This window comes from Ruditapes philippinarum, unplaced genomic scaffold, assembly GCF_026571515.1.
Source record: "Ruditapes philippinarum isolate M1 unplaced genomic scaffold, ASM2657151v2 ctg772_1_1_1_1, whole genome shotgun sequence".
NCBI classification, from domain to species: domain Eukaryota; kingdom Metazoa; phylum Mollusca; class Bivalvia; order Venerida; family Veneridae; genus Ruditapes; species Ruditapes philippinarum.
In genome coordinates this window covers 79,139-97,042 of record NW_026855572.1, presented here as the reverse complement: position 1 = coordinate 97,042, position 17,904 = coordinate 79,139, and the positions used below count along the sequence as shown (strand labels likewise).

General features: G+C 32.8%; 1 protein-coding gene across 1 annotated transcript; it reads left to right on the top strand.

The window, feature by feature from the left end:
- Window positions 1-8,682: 8,682 nt before the first annotated feature.
- On the top strand, window positions 8,683-10,504 carry LOC132743739 (suppressor of cytokine signaling 2-like). The gene has a single exon (XM_060732302.1). The coding sequence runs from the start codon at window positions 9,165-9,167 to the stop codon at window positions 9,876-9,878; it is 714 nt and encodes a 237-aa protein (XP_060588285.1). The 5' UTR covers window positions 8,683-9,164; the 3' UTR covers window positions 9,879-10,504.
- Window positions 10,505-17,904: the final 7,400 nt, after the last annotated feature.

Genomic DNA, 17,904 nt, shown 5'->3' with positions numbered 1-17,904 from the left:
TTGACAATGATGAGTACAGTACTGTTATAGTGATAAGTAGTTTTACATGTTTTATATGGAAGTCAAAATACTACATTGTTTTTTGACTTCTTTTATGAACAAATAATTTCACATTTATCGCTACTTTATTCAGGTAACAAGGCATCTTACATTTCTCTGATACCATTATTTTAACATTATAAAATTCATCTTTCTAAAGAAGTATGTAAGATTTCCCATTAAAAAGCATCTGGCGAAGGGTTGTTACGGAGGGGAAAAAATATTAACTGCATTTTATGAATCCTTACATATCTAAAATGGAGCTCAACATGGCACCAAAGTTATCAAGTAAATGACTGACAGAACGGTGATATTTTTTTCGCAGCATCTTTTAAACTTTAGGAATACACGATTTCTGTACTAAATATTCTGAACGGTGGCAAAAAGTGACATTTGCAACATTTTTTTTGTTTTTGATACTTTTTTTTGTTTTGTTTTTTCGTACATATTTTTTTTTTTTTGTCATACATTTTTTTTAGTTTTGAATACATACTTTTTTTTAGTTTTGCATACATATTATTTTTAAGTTTTGCATACATATTCTTTTTAAGTTTTTGCATACATATTTTATTTTAGTTTTGCATACATATTTTATTTGAGTTTTTGGTACATATTTTTTTTTGTTTTGGTTTTTACTTTTTTTTCGCACATAATTTTACATGACGCCATTTGCAAAGTAGAGGTTTGGATAATCACGCCATTTGTAAAATACCATTTTCAAACTCTTCGCCATCTGTAAATTACAGTACCCCATTTGCAAACGTCATTTGCAAATACCAACATTTTTTCATTTTTGGAGGGTATCAAAAAGATAATAACACTGTTTAGTAATATATATTTACAGAGACATAGATATTATCTATGTCTCTGATATATACATGTACATGTATATACATGTATAATATATTTATTTTTCTAAATCAGTGGAATATAAGGACCTATTTAGATCTTTTATTGTGCGATATTGTAATACACCAGTCATTTGTAACCACCTCCCTTGCCCCCGGGGGAGTGCGGGTTAAAAAAATCGTGTGATGTCTGCGCTGTTCCAGGGCATAAGGCAGGAATGTTATTATCTGAATATCCCCCCGCAGGGCGAAGATTTTACCAGTGGTCGGCTTGGTTTAAAGTCAATGCCCCTCCCCCCGCTATACTCAGGGGGTGGGGTTGAGAGGTGCATATTCATTCACCAATCAACAGCCCTTTCCAAATAGACACTAATATAAATAGTAGATAATAATTTTTAAAAAATACACTAATTATATAAAATACATATGATTTAAAAAAATGGGCCGAAAAAAGGTCGACCCGAAACCAGACTTGCGCGGCCAAAAACGACTGGGCCGATTCCAAAAAAATGGGCCGAAATGTGACCAAACTACTGTGCTAGTTTTATACTCAACTATGGGCTGTTATGAGATGTGAAAGCTGTTTGAGATTGGCTAAAATATGTACGAAAACCCAAAAAAAAAAATGTACGAAAAAACTTTTATAAAAATATGAATGCAAAGCTCAAAAAAAAAAATATGTATGCAAAACTTAAAATAAAAATATGCTTGCAAAAACTTAAAATAAAAAATAAATGCAATGTCACTTTTTATGCCACCGTAATTTTGTTTTAAATGAACAGATTATTATTATTATTGGATATTTTAAGTGGTAAAATTAATGAAACTTTTATCACTTAAGCATCATTCAAAGTATTGACCGCCATCTTGAACTCCACCTCAAATATTTCAATGTCGAAGATCGAAAATAAGTCAGTTTTCAGTATTTAAGCAGAACTCAGATTACACCTTTAGACCTCTGGAACCCAAAGTGCGTTGATATGTAGCATATTAACGCACTTTGGGGTCAACTTCTCGATTTTGACCCCAAAGTGCGTTTGACCCCAAAGTGCGTTTGACCCCAAAGTGCGGTGTTACATAGCTAGTTTACTTGCTACCCCTGCCTTTCCAAGGGATAGGTTGGTGGGCTATAGTTAATACTGACCGGAATACTACGGGAGACAACACACGTTTCATATTTTATCGGAACATTCGAACATATATAATTGTATAAACTATACTTGAAACTAAATCTGATAAATGTACGATGATATCATTCAAGTGTATGTTCTTGTTTATCACATTTATAAAACATTAAGTTCATTCCCTGATTAGATATTGGACGAAAAGTAGGACAACAGCTGAGCTATGTAAATTGATGAGTTCATCTTTACATTCTTTAGTCAGTTTACCACGTGTATTATACGCCAAGATATGCCAGATTTTATCACAATCAGTTTGCATTAGTACAGATAGGGTAATATAACAAGGAAGTTCGACTGATTTCTCGTTATAAATATACGGTGTCCTCACATGGTCATCGCAGCATATAATGAACATTGTGAAAGACGTCCCAATTACTATGAGAAGCAGAATAGGAAAGGCAATCACGTGATGTTAAAAACTAGTTATTACTGATTATTGACAAATGCATGCTTTAATAAGTTTCAAGGGTACAAATCTATATGTTATATTTTTATAAAATTTAATAACAGTAAAAGTATATTGGTTCCATTATTACAGTTAAAGTCCCTGCTTATAATCATCTCAAACATTGAGCTATTACCCATTTCAAATATATCTATTATAAGGGAGAAAATAGGACGGAATTCTTATTTATGAGTTCTTTTAAATCCACTGCTGTCCGATCATGTGTTTACGCTGGCACGCATTAGTTTTCATATTCATAACTTTGATAATTCGATACGTAGGTGATATACACTGTAAATGAAATCAGCTTTATTTTGGAATTTCAATTGTTACTATAATTATAAGTAAGATAAAGAAGATAAAGTTTTTTCGCTGAAAAAGTTACTAATAATATCATATATCTTTATATAGTTCGTATGGTTTAAAACGTATAGAAATAAAATAATCATTGATAACCAAGAGGCGTTTTACAAACAAAGAAACAAATACTTAAAAAAACCAAAAAACAAAAAACAAAACAAAAAACGACAACAAAATAAAAACAATGAAATGAAGTGGGCAACTTTTTATACTTAACACCTACTATTGTCAGAATAAAAATGTGGCAGAGAGAAGATTCCTCGAAAGTTATAGGAAAAACAAAGCAAAGTACAATGTGGCTGACTATTACAGAGTATATTTTATAGTCAGCTCATGAGACACAAAATATTGGCAACAACAGTCAGAATGGCATATGGATGCAAAAAGAATCAAAGCAAAGAATGCGCTAAATTTGTTTGGGTCCTGGGACATAAGATGTCCCAGTTGGGTCTCAGAATGTCAGAAAGGTGAAGGTTGTGAGATTATAAAACAATTTAATTTTGTATAGTGCTTTCCAGCGTTTTAATTGTAGTAGATTGGCTATAAGACTAATTGCAACACTGATATTCAATCCAATGTTTATTTGACTTAAACAATTTGAAAAAATGAGTTGCCTTAACTGGGATTTGAACTCCAGACCTCTCTCTTACTAAGCGAGCGCACAAAACCCCTCGGCCACGGTGAATTTATATGTTAATGGCTTGAAGAAAACCATATTATTCTAAATTAGGGTTTGTAACGATGCTAACTGTTGTTTAACACTTGTGTAAATAATCATGGCGCTTACTATAAGCATGTATATCTATAAAGAATAAAACAATATTAGAAATCTTCGACCATTCGGGAATTATTTTGCTTGAAAATTAATGCGCCTGTCATGTGACCATATTTACGCAGTGATTTCCCCTGAATTTTTCGGCCTTAGTGTTACATATAAAGGGAAGTAACCGCTTCAAAAAAGCGGACTACTTTCGGCAAATGCAATTAACAGCATTAGACTCTGAAATTTCGCTACCATTATTTGTTTGGTCTGACGACCCAAAAAAAATAAAAATGTCGCAGAATCGACACAAGTTCCTTAAACACCAGAAGGGGCAAAACAATACAAGTGATCAAATGCATTTCTTTGGAACACATGAAAGAGATTTATATAATACATCTCCATTGAATATGGAGTGGTTATATATGAATATACCGAGACGTTTAATATGAATACTGAGAGGTTAAATATAAATAATGAGAAGTTAAATATGAATAATGAGAGGTTGTATGTGAAAATTTAGTTAATACTGAGAGGCTGTTAACGAGTACTGAGAGGTTGTATATGACTACTGAGAGGTTGCATATAAATTCTGAGATGTTTTATGTGAATACCGAGAGGTTATATACGAATACTGAGAGGTTGCATATGAATACTGAGATGTTTTATACGAGTACTGAGGTAAATACTGACAGGTTGTAAATGAATACTGACAGATTGTATGTGAATACTGAAATGTTGTATATGAATACTGAGATGTATATGAATAGTGAGATGTTATATATGTATACTGAGGTGAAATGTTAATACTGACAGGTTGTAAATGAATACTGACAGATTGTATGCGAATACTGAAATGTTGTATATGAATACTGAGATGTATATGAATAGTGAGATGTTATATATGTATACTGAGGTGAAATGTTAATACTGACAGGTTGTAAATGAATTTCATACTGACAGATTGTATGCGAATACTAAATGGTTGTATATCAGTACTGAAAAGTTGTGAATATTGAGAGGTTGTTTATGAATACTGAAATGTTGTATATGAATACTGAGATGCATATAAATACTGAGAGGTTGTATATGAATACTGAGAGGTTGTTTATGATTACTGAGAGGTAATATGAGAATATACATTTTGAAAAGTTGTATATTAATTTTCAAGAACTATCTGTGATTTTGAGATATTTTATGTAGGATTACTGAAATAAATGATATTTATAAAACATTTGATTGCAAATTAGTATCTCAAACTACGCTCAAACTATGGAATGCCGGTAGGGACATGCCACTTTGCTTATTTGCCAACTACTTAATTGCTTATTTGGTAATTGCTGATTTGCTGATTTGCCAATTTGCTTGTTTACATAAATTTTTATGCTATTGTCAGGCGACACGTCCGACTCACAAAGTTCTTGTTTGATATAAAATAACAAGTCTTTGTACACTTTATTTCAAGCTCATGAACCTACATCATGCTATTATGTTTATAAAGTTTTGTTGATTATAACTTGTGACAATTATGATCAATCCATCATTACCTAGAATATAGATAGAAAGACAGATGGATACATTTTAATCAATTTCGAAAAAAATAAATTTAGTTTCAGAAAGTAGTTGTTTTTTTAATTATCTTGAGTTTTAGTTTAAGCTCCACTATTCAGAGAATAGGGATGCTATTCTACACACCAATGCATTGGTTTTCTTGGTAACTTGTTTTTCTGTCATATCTCTGTTACTTTTGCTGATTCATGCATCTTACTGCAACTTTGCATAAACTTTGCGTTACAAGCATGCATACAAAGTACATGAAGAAGCTGTGCCCGTTATATACTGAATGTTAAGGTCACCAATGTAATTTTTAAGAACTATCTGTGATTTTGAGATATTTTATGTAGAAATACTGAAATGAATGATATTTATAAAACATTTGATTGCAAATTAGTATCTCAAACTACGCTCAAACTATGGAATGCCGGTAGGGACATGCCACTTTGCTTATTTGCCAACTACTTAATTGCTTATTTGGTAATTGCTGATTTGCTGATTTGCCAATTTGCTTGTTTACATAAATTTTTATGCTATTGTCAGGCGACACGTCCGACTCACAAAGTTCTTGTTTGATATAAAATAACAAGTCTTTGTAGACTTTATTTCAAGCTCATGAACCTACATCATGCTATTATGTTTATAAAGTTTTGTTGATTATAACTTGTGACAATTATGATCAATCCATCATTACCTAGAATATAGATAGAAAGACAGATGGATACATTTTAATCAATTTCGAAAAAATAAATTTAGTTTCAGAAAGTAGTTGTTTTTTTAATTATCTTGAGTTTTAGTTTAAGCTCCACTATTCAGAGAATAGGGATGCTATTCTACACACCAATGCATTGGTTTTCTTGGTAACTTGTTTTTCTGTCATATCTCTGTTACTTTTGCTGATTCATGCATCTTACTGCAACTTTGCATAAACTTTGCGTTACAAGCATGCATACAAAGTACATGAAGAAGCTGTGCCCGTTATATACTGAATGTTAAGGTCACCAATGTAATTTTTAAGAACTATCTGTGATTTTGAGATATTTTATGTAGAAATACTGAAATGAATGATATTTATAAAACATTTGATTGCAAATTAGTATCTCAAACTACGCTCAAACTATGGAATGCCGGTAGGGACATGCCACTTTGCTTATTTGCCAACTACTTAATTGCTTATTTGGTAATTGCTGATTTGCTGATTTGCCAATTTGCTTGTTTACATAAATTTTTATGCTATTGTCAGGCGACACGTCCGACTCACAAAGTTCTTGTTTGATATAAAATAACAAGTCTTTGTAGACTTTATTTCAAGCTCATGAACCTACATCATGCTATTATGTTTATAAAGTTTTGTTGATTATAACTTGTGACAATTATGATCAATCCATCATTACCTAGAATATAGATAGAAAGACAGATGGATACATTTTAATCAATTTCGAAAAAAATAAATTTAGTTTCAGAAAGTAGTTGTTTTTTTAATTATCTTGAGTTTTAGTTTAAGCTCCACTATTCAGAGAATAGGGATGCTATTCTACACACCAATGCATTGGTTTTCTTGGTAACTTGTTTTTCTGTCATATCTCTGTTACTTTTGCTGATTCATGCATCTTACTGCAACTTTGCATAAACTTTGCGTTACAAGCATGCATACAAAGTACATGAAGAAGCTGTGCCCGTTATATACTGAATGTTAAGGTCACCAATGTATTGTACTGAGAAGCCTTTGTTTTTCTGTCATATCTCTGTTACTATTGCTTATATCTAACTGTAACTTCACATAAGCATTACATAGGCAGCATGCATACACAATATTCAAAGAGGCTTTGTCCATTATACCCTAGGTCATAATCATGGTCATGGTCACCTGATAGCATGTAAAATGTACAACACGAAGAAATGGAAAAGTGTGACCAAATTTCAAAAACATTGAACCAAAGCAAAATGTTGATGCACACACAGACATAAGTGATCTAAATTCTTACAGAGCTAAAAACGAAGCCTATTGCTTAAGTGCAAAGACAAACACCCGTGTTAAGCATGCACCAAATGTATCATTCGTGATACTATGTATTCGTACCACTAAAATGAGGCCCTCTGTGACAAATGAGAATAACGACATTTTATATGCCATAAAATGAGAAATAGTTTTGTTTTCAAGTTCTTTTATTTTCAATCTTTACACTTATATGATTATGACTAATCAAGTGTTTATTATGCCATCAATCTCTGACTTAAGCTGCACAAACAGATATATAGCTGCAGCACATTATAAGACATTCTCAAGCACAGATGCTGGCGGGTCAGATCCTGCCCCTAACGTGATACGCGTCTGTAAACACTATATCAAAACTATTTTAATATTTATTTAAATACGAATTGGACATTTGTTACAACGATAAAACCATTAAGTACTTTATTGAGACTTGGTGGTATATGGTATTTTTTCATACCGGTATATGTAAAAATTGCTTGAAAACCAGTTTTAACGATGTCCAATTCGTGTTTAAATATTAAAATATCTTAAATAGAGTGTTTACACAGCCACGTATCACGTTGGGGTACGGGATCTGACCCCCAAGTGTCTGTGTTCTCAAGGACATGTCAGCCATCAGTTGTAGACATATATCTGCGTAGGCATCACTGCAACTAAATTCATTGACCAACAGTATTCTTGGAAAAACACTGAATTTACAAGAATACTGTTGGTAAAAGTTAACAGATCTGGCTCAACTGGTTGTCTGTAGTCAGATTTTCCATATACTTCCGGCACAGTGTAAACTTTTTCTATTGCAAAAAAGCAAATTAGCAATAGGCAAATAAGCAAATACGTAAACCAGCGGTTAACAAATAAGCAAATTAGCAATTAAGCAATTGGCAAATAAGCAAATTTGTCGTTAAGCCTATCAGCCATTGGCACATAAGCAAATCGGCAATTAGCAAATAAGCAATTCAGCAATTGGCAAATAAGCAAATTGGCATGTCCCTACCGGCATTCCATATCAAACAGGTTCAATCCTTATTTTAAAGACTTGTTAGAATATAATTTTAGATCTTTCTAACAAAAATGTGTTGCTTAAATTTTCAGCAATATATAATATTTCTTGTAACATTTGAGAATAGAAAGTTTTTTTCTGTAGGCCACTCATGTAATGGATATAGGTGTACTCTTTTTCTCATGCGATACCACAGTTTGTATATTGAACATTATGATAACTTCCTGAAAATAAAAATAAGAATTTTTCTAGAAATAAATATTTTTTGTTGGTTTCATATAAATTTTAAAAGAACTTAATTATATTCTATATTTTCAGAAATAAAAGAAAGGAAAATATTTAGAATAAAATGAAACTGAAAGAAGAAATAAATGTAGACTCCACTTAATTTTAAATACTGTCCTATCTGACGATCTATCAGATCTACTTCCGCGTTTGAAAATTTTGTCAATGAATACTTGACATAATGGCCTATCATAACTTTAAATATATTTATCTGATTAGAGGGTTTCGAAACCGAAAATAGAAGTTTTGTGTTTGTCCTTGAATAATACGGACGCGGGCACTATTCTACTTTTTTTTCTGTGAACACATAAGAAATATTAACTACCGTTTCGATTTGACGTTTTCATTGCGCTGATTTTTTTTATCAAAGTAACTAAATTTAAAAGTTGCCAGCTTTATGTTGTATAACGTGCATACGTGTTTTAGAATAAACTTTATGAAACTTCAATTACATGTATATGAATTCTGTTCTTGGTAAATCAGTAACGTTGTATAAATAAGAGATTTGTGCTTGGAATTTATTAAATTGCTACGCAGAGCTGAAGTGATCGTTTAACTGAAATATTAATGATAATATTTTATCTAATTACTGGATAAGTTAATAGGAATTTTGTTGACATTTCTGAGGATTGGAGAGATAAATTGTTAGGTTTATAAAACGTTATTATTTCAACTTCAAACCCAGATAACCATATGGGCGGACCCGTGTGTGTAGAGATTCATATGGCCTGTCGGCACAAAGTACAACAATCCGACGGTACGGACGGTAACGAGAATGCCGACGACACCAAAACCGGTCATGTACGATCCTCAGGAAGAACGTCGGCGTTACACAAACATTCCGACACGTATTACTGCGAAAAAGATCTTTATGTACATATAGGAACAAGGTACACATTATATTTTGGATGTTTTTACCATCAAAATATTGGCAGTGCGGAGGCAAAACTTATTTTAAAATCATGTCCAGTCGGAACATTTTTAGTACGTGATAGTTCGGATTCCAAACATCTATACACAATTAGTGTTAAAACCAGTCGAGGACCTACCAGTATTCGAATATTTTACGAACGTGGGAGATTCACTTTAGACGCCGACGAAAAATCTAAACGCCAGATGCCAAAATTTACTTCACTTTTAGAACTAATTGATTATTACATTAGAAAAAGCCAAGGCAAAAAGTCAGAACAATGCAGATTTCTTGATAAAAATGGTAAAAAAGATCTACCAATTGTTATGTCAAAACCAAAGATTACGTCTGTGCCGACTTTAAAGCATTTAACAAGGACGCTAATAAACCGATCTCTTCCGGCGGCGAGTTCGTCGGGAGTACCTTCACTTGTTGATGATCTACCTCTTCCGAAACCTTTACGGAGTTACTTAAAGGATTATCCATACTTGTATTGAACAACATTACGGGTGTTTGAAAAGGAATAAAATTCCGCGCATGTGCAATACATGGACTAGATGCACGTGACACAGTTCCCGGGAAGTTACCGGCGCCGATTAACGGAAGAAAATTACTGATTACTAACTGCGGATGTTTGCAGAATCAAACGTGCCAAATTCAGGACAGTGAGAGCAGGTTATGCATCAAATAACAAAAGTGATTGTTCTGTTGTTTTCTCTCTCTCTCTCATGACGACTATTAATGTACATTAATTAATGTATCTGTACATGATTAATTAATGTATCTGTACAAGATACTGTGTACGTTTTTTCAACTGTTTCTCAGGGATCTTAATTAGTTAGACCTCTTCTATATATTATGTATACACAAATGTGTAAAGCTTCAACTTTGGAGCCAAAGTTTTTCGAGGACATATTTTCAACGAATGAATTTCCTTGTCTTTATTTTCTTTTCCTATATTAGCCTGATAATTTATTCGCCAAACAATTATTATTTATTTATGTTTTCAGACCAATAGCATAAACTAGACACTAGTAATTTTGTTGTGTTGTTTGTCTCCCAAAATGTAGATTTATTAATTTTATCGAATAACGGTTGAAAAAAAAAATAAATAGGTAAAATAAATCCGAAACTGTGTTTATTTCTATACTAGTATATTTATTTAAATTCATTTGTGTCTTTTTTCATATTTGAAAAAAGCGAATGATATATACACAGTAGTGTATTTCAAACATAATGTTAATCATTCTTCGGTTTAAATATCGGAAAACACAGAAAAATGCTGGAATATCAAATCAAATGATTAACTTTGCAAAATGCATTGTTGAAGGGTCTCATTCTTTTTATTAGTCTTATAACGAACGAAACTCTGTTTAGGTGATTTTCTATTTTAATATCTTCTAAGTAACGCAGTTACTTTCAGGGGTTTTCCTGTTACCGGTATAGATTCTAATATTTTTAAAAATATATTTATACAATAAAACAATAATAGATATTGTGGATATTGTATGATTATAACAAGTCTAGGTCATTGTTTTGACATATTCTTTAACGTTTTCAGAATTCTATGTGGCAACTATTGTCAAATCTTAACGCTCTAACCTGACCCACGTGGGTCAAGTTAGAAAACCATCATTTAATCCTTTGTAAGGAGAAGTTTTGTTCCTGTGACTGCCAAGTGTATTTATTTTGAGGATATTGACAGAATAATGAATGAAAAAATCAAAACGAAGAAATGAAAATTTTGCACGTGTCTCCCTTTAAGATATATAAAAGAACAAGAGTCATTTATTGTAATTATCAAAGTTAATTCAAGTGCAGTTTACCTAGTTTTAGTTCCGTTCCATGTACGAAGTACTTGACACAAATTAAATGTATGCTATAAATATCAAAAGTAGACATAGATATATAAAACAAACATTAATATATAAAATAAACATAAATATATAAAGTAAACATAAATATATATAACATACATAAAGAGATATAGAAATTGTGAACAACAATACGTAACACACAACTCAGATAAGGCACCGTCCGGTCAGTGCATTGGGCGATCCGGGTTCGATTCCCGAACTATGCAAGTCACTTATAATTACGTTGTGATTGTCTACGGTCACTCTCACTGTACCTCTTCTTTAGCATGTACAGATGTTATCAGTTCCTTGCGAAAGTAAAAGCAACTGTAGTACTGGTAAACTGCTTCACATCCTGCGCCAAACTCCGCGCACCGGTTACGCTACGGCCAGTCTAATCCTGTAAGGGGAGATCACTGCGTGGGAGATTGATCCTGCTCAGGATCGATGCGGTAATTGAACTATTCTGTGGATGTGGCTTACTGTCGTGATCCGGAGTGAAAACTACCAACATCAACACCACAAACCAGATAATCAGCGATTTACAGGTTAAGTAAATATTGAAATAATACAGCTGATCATAATGACAATATGTTCTAGTTGATAACATTTTAAATAGAAAAACAAGAAACTTTGATTTAGCAACAACAACAACAGAGTCTTTCTTGTAATTGAAAACAAAAATCTAAAGACAATGGCTGTGGAAAGTCTTAAGTTGACCTTCATCTGATGAGAGATTAATTAAAGATGTTATTTTCTAGTTTTCGTGTGGAAATATCGGACGTTACTGCGTGGTCGTGGTCAGAATGTTGCAAAAATGAAAGGTATGGAACAGTCATGGAATGTCCACAAACAAAAAACGTTACAGATATAACTATTTATTACATGATTTTCGGTGGTTTATAGAAATATATCAGTGATATAAAACTAAACTGGTAATTTCACTGTTTGAAACAGTGAAATTACCACTTTGATAATTTCACTGTTTTGAATTTAAGCCCCTTACGTTGTTTCAGTGAAATACCAGCGTACACAGTACTGGGTACCAACTTAATGACGTGACGTCGTAAATGACGTCACGTTGTATTATTATTTGGCGCGCTTTTCATTCAGTATTAGATTAAATGTCTTTTTAAAACGCTTCTTTGCATGTAATAAAAAGAAAATTTGTTTAGTTTAGTGTAAGATTGAAATATATTTCACCTTGTGAACACCAAAAGTTCATATTTCACTCGTGGCTGCGCCACTCGTGAAATATTCCTTTTGGTGCTCACTCGGTTAAATATATTCCGATCTTACACTGAACAAAACAAATATCCTCTATATATTTTTGAATATAATACATGCATATCAAGAGCAAACTTAATTCCTTTCTATTTAAAGAAACACAAGAAAGAAAGAAAGAAAGAAAGATAGCTAGCTTTCTGAAAATAATACATGCATATCAAGAGCAAACTTAATTCCTTTCTATTTAAAGAAACACGTAATTTAACATCCGTGTTGTTTTAGTGCAATGTTTGGCGCCATCAAATTTTAGTTTAGATATAATCTTTTCATAATAATTTACATAACGTTAAATCTTATGGATGGAGAAGGAAGCTTAAAAAGTTCTTTTTTTTAATTTGACTTCGTTGATTTTATAGGGGAATATAAATTATAATGTATAGCATACATCATATCATAATATATGTGTCTATTAAATCATGTATTTATCATATAAATGCATTATAATAAAAACATTAAGTATCTTTATATAAAAATAAATGACGATACAGGCAATTTCGTAAAAGCACATGCTAAAATTACATAAATGTAAACATACATTAAAGTATTGCGCGATAATAATAAAAAAACAGGGGACACCGACCTCGTTTTGAGTTATCAGTCCTTGAATTTGACTTGTTCTGCACATCTATATATTACTCTAGCATACGCCTTAAAATGCCATTTTGGAATATATATATATATATATTTTATGCTTTTCAGTGGTTTACTGATTTATCCGTGAAAATTATATTTGATAATTTCACAGTGAAAATTATCAAAATATAATTTCACACTTTTCAATGACGAAACTACTTTTTTAAGATTTTCCCCATGTGGTACCTCAGTTTTATTTTTGCTGACAATGTCTGGCTGTGTAAAGAAAAAGCAAAGCTGAAATTGATAAATAACCTAAATGTCAAAAGTAATAAAAAGAAGAAAACTTACTTCTATTCATTCAAATTCCAATCACCAAATTTCGTCTCTATTTTTTTTTGTTTCATTTTTACAGTCTGAAAAATACATTCCTTCCCCATGCAAAACTGCTCTTGATGACATTTGGGCATATTAAAGCATCCTACGAGCAATAACTGCCGTATGCTTTATGAAAAATTGAAAAGCAATGACAGCCATCACTCGAAAAATAAGTAAAACAACCCAGCGTTCCTGAGCAAGCTTCCAAGTTTTCCATATTCCCAGCTCCTTTTTTGAATGTTTTCACATCTGTCAACACTCATTTTTTGTCTGTTACAATCCTCAAATAAGTTTTCTTTCTTTTAAAAAGGTGTATGACTAACAAATCCAAATTATATCCCTCTGAATCTTACACAATTATTTTCCTCCCATGAAATACACAACTTTAAAAAATGGCTGCCGCTTACATTTTACAAAGCCAGGTCTAATATAAATTCGCAGTAAGTAACAGAAATATGGATGGATGGTTGGACTTTTTCTCCTACAAGAATTGTTTGTTTTTATTATTAAAACAAGCAATCATTCATATTTTTTTAATAAAATGAATAAATATCACCGTCATTTAACGTTGATTGGCGGACTTATTTTTCAGCTCAAAACTTCTTGTTTTTAATGAGAAATTCCGACTAAATGGGGCTCTCAATGGGGAAAACAGATTTTAATATTAACGTTAAAATTATGGAAATTTCGTTTTTACTTGTTTTTAAGCATAAAATAAAAAGAAAATTTGTTTGTTTGTTTGTAAGATGTAATTTTATTTCATCTCGTGAACTTTAAAAACAGTATTCTCACTCGTGGCTACGCCACTCGTGAGAATACTGTTTTTAAAGCCCACTCGATGAAATAAAATTTCATCTTACACACAAACAAACAAATATCCTTGCATTTGCATTTATAAATAAAAAAATCAAATAAAAAAAATATTTTTGTGAAAGTACACAATTCGTTCAAGGAAATCGCAGATATATGGCCCTTTTCGTCAAGGCTTATGATGGGGTCGGTGTTATACGAATAATTATTGTTAATTGTCCCGAATGCACGAAGCTTTGAAGATACATTATTTTATACTCAAAACATTGTAATTTCTTCCCCATTTAATATTCAACATTAGCTCAGGAATATATAATAATAGAAAGGTCGCAGTTTTTTTTTTCATTCACATTAAAAATGTTTGAATATCCTTTTTTTGTAGAAACTAGAAATATGTACACTTGCTTTCCCGGAGTTTTATGTTTCTGATCAGGGAAGATTGATTTTTTTCTCTATGATACGATTTGTTTTTCTTTAGTACAAACTGATTCCAATTCAGGAAGTTTGTGTAACAAATAAATCCCCATCCTATACTGATACTTATGTGTACGAATAAGCCATCCAATTGATATTCACTGTCTTAATTGTTTTATTGGATGTCAATGATAGAAAATTTGGCTGTTTTGTAATATGTTTTCATAATTTCACAATGTACATGTAAACGCACGCATGCATGCACGCACACGGCCTTTATTTATATACTGACATGTGTGTTATCTACTTAGTAAGTGCATAGCATAGAACAATTGTTTTCCAAGGTATGTCGATGAATTATTTCATTAATGCATCAAGCTCTTGCCAGTTAGTTTGCAGGTCGATTATTGTGACCACAATGCTAAAATTATGCACAGGTATCTTGGTGCTTCGAGTGCCAGTAAAAGCTCGAACTCGAAATGAAATGTACACAGCATTACATGTATAATCTAAATACATTAAACATTTTTGTCAACCAACATTGGTATATTTTATTAAGTTGATAAATTAAAAGTTTACAGTTTATTATACAGATAAGACTATATGAAGAACAGCAGGTTGTAGTCAATTTTAGTAGAGCTTAGACTACTAGTATGCATGTTTTCTAGCCTTTGTTGACTTCCAAAAATGTGTCTGGTTAGGTCTGGCCATGTTAGAAATGTCTGGCCAGAAATCATTAGAATATCAAAATATAATGTAGCGCACCAAAGATTGGCTTTAATACTTGATATATTTTTAAAAAAAACGTTTGAAGTTTTACTAACTAGTCCTGAAAACGGTATATAATGTTGTTATTTTCTAAATGCTCCCACTCGGACTACCCCATTTACAGACTTAACCCAGACAGAAAAACTTAAGTTTTTTAAAACTACATCGGGTACTAATGCCAATCTTTGGTGCGCTACATCTTTTTTTGATATTCTTACGATTTCTTAGAACAAAAATTTTTTTATCTTTGTCGACAAAAGATTGGGAGCATTTTGCAGGTGCGCGATGAAGTAATATCCTACCATTGTTACTATGTTCAGTGCTATTCAATCTCTTGTGCACTTTCCATTTTGTTTAAAATGTAGACCCTAGAAAAAAGAACCGATACCAGCTTAATGTCTAAGTCACAAATGACAAACGGCCGCCGGCGGCGTCTATTTCTCAAAAAAAATATATCAGCCATTGACCGTCCAGCCACCGTGAGAATCGGACGGCAGCAGCTGAAAATTTTGCTCATCGGACGGGCGCCGTCGTGTTTTAAGCATTACTTAAAAGTTGTAAAAGTCACTTGGTGGGGATTGCCCGGTCGCCGGGGGCGCCAGGCGACGTTTGTTTGGGGCTTGAAATTTTTGTAGTTGCCTAATATGTATCTGTGAATTCTTAAGGGTTTGACATGAACTTAATGACGAGCAAGAACGCCTACGCGGATTAGTATTAAGAAAAAGGCAACCTACAATTGATGCATTACTTGCCTGGTATTCATCTTATCTCTATCAATTGCCTTCTGCTGGCATATTGACCACTGTCTGATTTTTTAAAGAATATCAAAAAATGCCAAGACTTTACCGCCTGGCACTATCGAGGCAACCGTCCGGTCTTGAATGCTGTCTGTAAATTATTTCGGTAAAATAAATCGCCCGGCGACAGTTTCATTCATGATCACGCAAAGTATCAGACTTACTTGCGAAAACGTCTAAGACGACGATGCTGAAAAAATCGTTAAAATGGGCGGCGGCCGTTTTATTTGTGATCTATGCATAATTAATCTTTGTTTTTGCTACTTGGAATGTGTGATACCCCGTCCATTTAAACCTCTGTAAAAAAACTACACTGATATATAACAGAAACTAAACTGTTATTTATCCATTGAGTTTTTTTCCTACAGTACACGACTCAACGAAAAAACAGTACTACAGTTTGCAAATCCTCATTAAAAGTATACTGAATATATGGTGGCTGACTTTTGCCATTTCGTGTCTTCGCTACTCAAAAGTCGAAGGCGAAGACACGATAATATGCTTGCTCGTACTTATCGTGTCTTCGCCTTCGACTTTTGAGGGCGCCGGCACGAAGACACGATATAATTTTTTTATTTAAAGCGAAGTAACGATATTTTCATGAGCGAAGACACGAGATCTTTTCTGCAGAATGTCCTCTCGGCGGGTTATATTTGTCGTTTCGTTGTGTCTTTGTCTCAAAATGCGAAAGGCAAAACCACGATAATTTTCCAATTTATCGTGTCTTCGCCTTTCGGGGCGAAGACATGTCGACACGAAAACTCCATAAATTGGCCGATAAATTGTCATCGCTTTTAAATGTGAAAGGCGATGACACGACAACACGACACAAATATGGCGCTGATACGAAGATTTTTACCCGCCGAAAGTTCCGACGCCCTATGGGGAAGACACGATTATGTGAGTATCGTGTCTTCGTGTCTTTGCATTCGACTTTTGAAGGACGAAGACACGAAGGCACGAAATGGCAGAAATCTGTCGCCATATGAATATAAAATGGATTAGTAAGAACAAACAAAAATTAACAAAACATGCGATAAAATTAGCATAATGTTATTGTTTCTGCATGATCTGGCTATAACAAATGAAAGTTAGTTTTTAGCAGAGCAGATCAAATTACGTTCTTTATCTGTAATTGTTTATTGAAGCGGATGCAATGAATTAGAAACATTTCAGTACGTGCTTTGAGTGTAACACATGTCCGGAAACGTATATACACATGTGACATATGAAAAACAACGACCATTGTACTGGTGAAACATTGTGCATTAGGATATATTTGAAATATGGGATAAGTTCATATGCGTTGAAGATATTTGCGAAACATAAATTCTATATATTTTGAGGATAAATGCGAAATATCGTGTATTTCCGTATATTTTGATATCGAGAATACTAGTAACATAAATTAGACGTTATGCAGAACAGTGCTCGTACTAACTTTGAATAGGTTACTGTACAAGAAACATCGGTATTATCTTTAAAAACGAAACAAACAAATAACATGACGTCATCGTTTTGATTACAGAATCTGTCTTATATTCTTTTGTGTAAGAAGTATATGCATAAACTATCGAATACGTTTCTGGAACTTACCTGTCTGAATTTTTTTTGCTCGTTTTTGGACACACGCGGCTTAT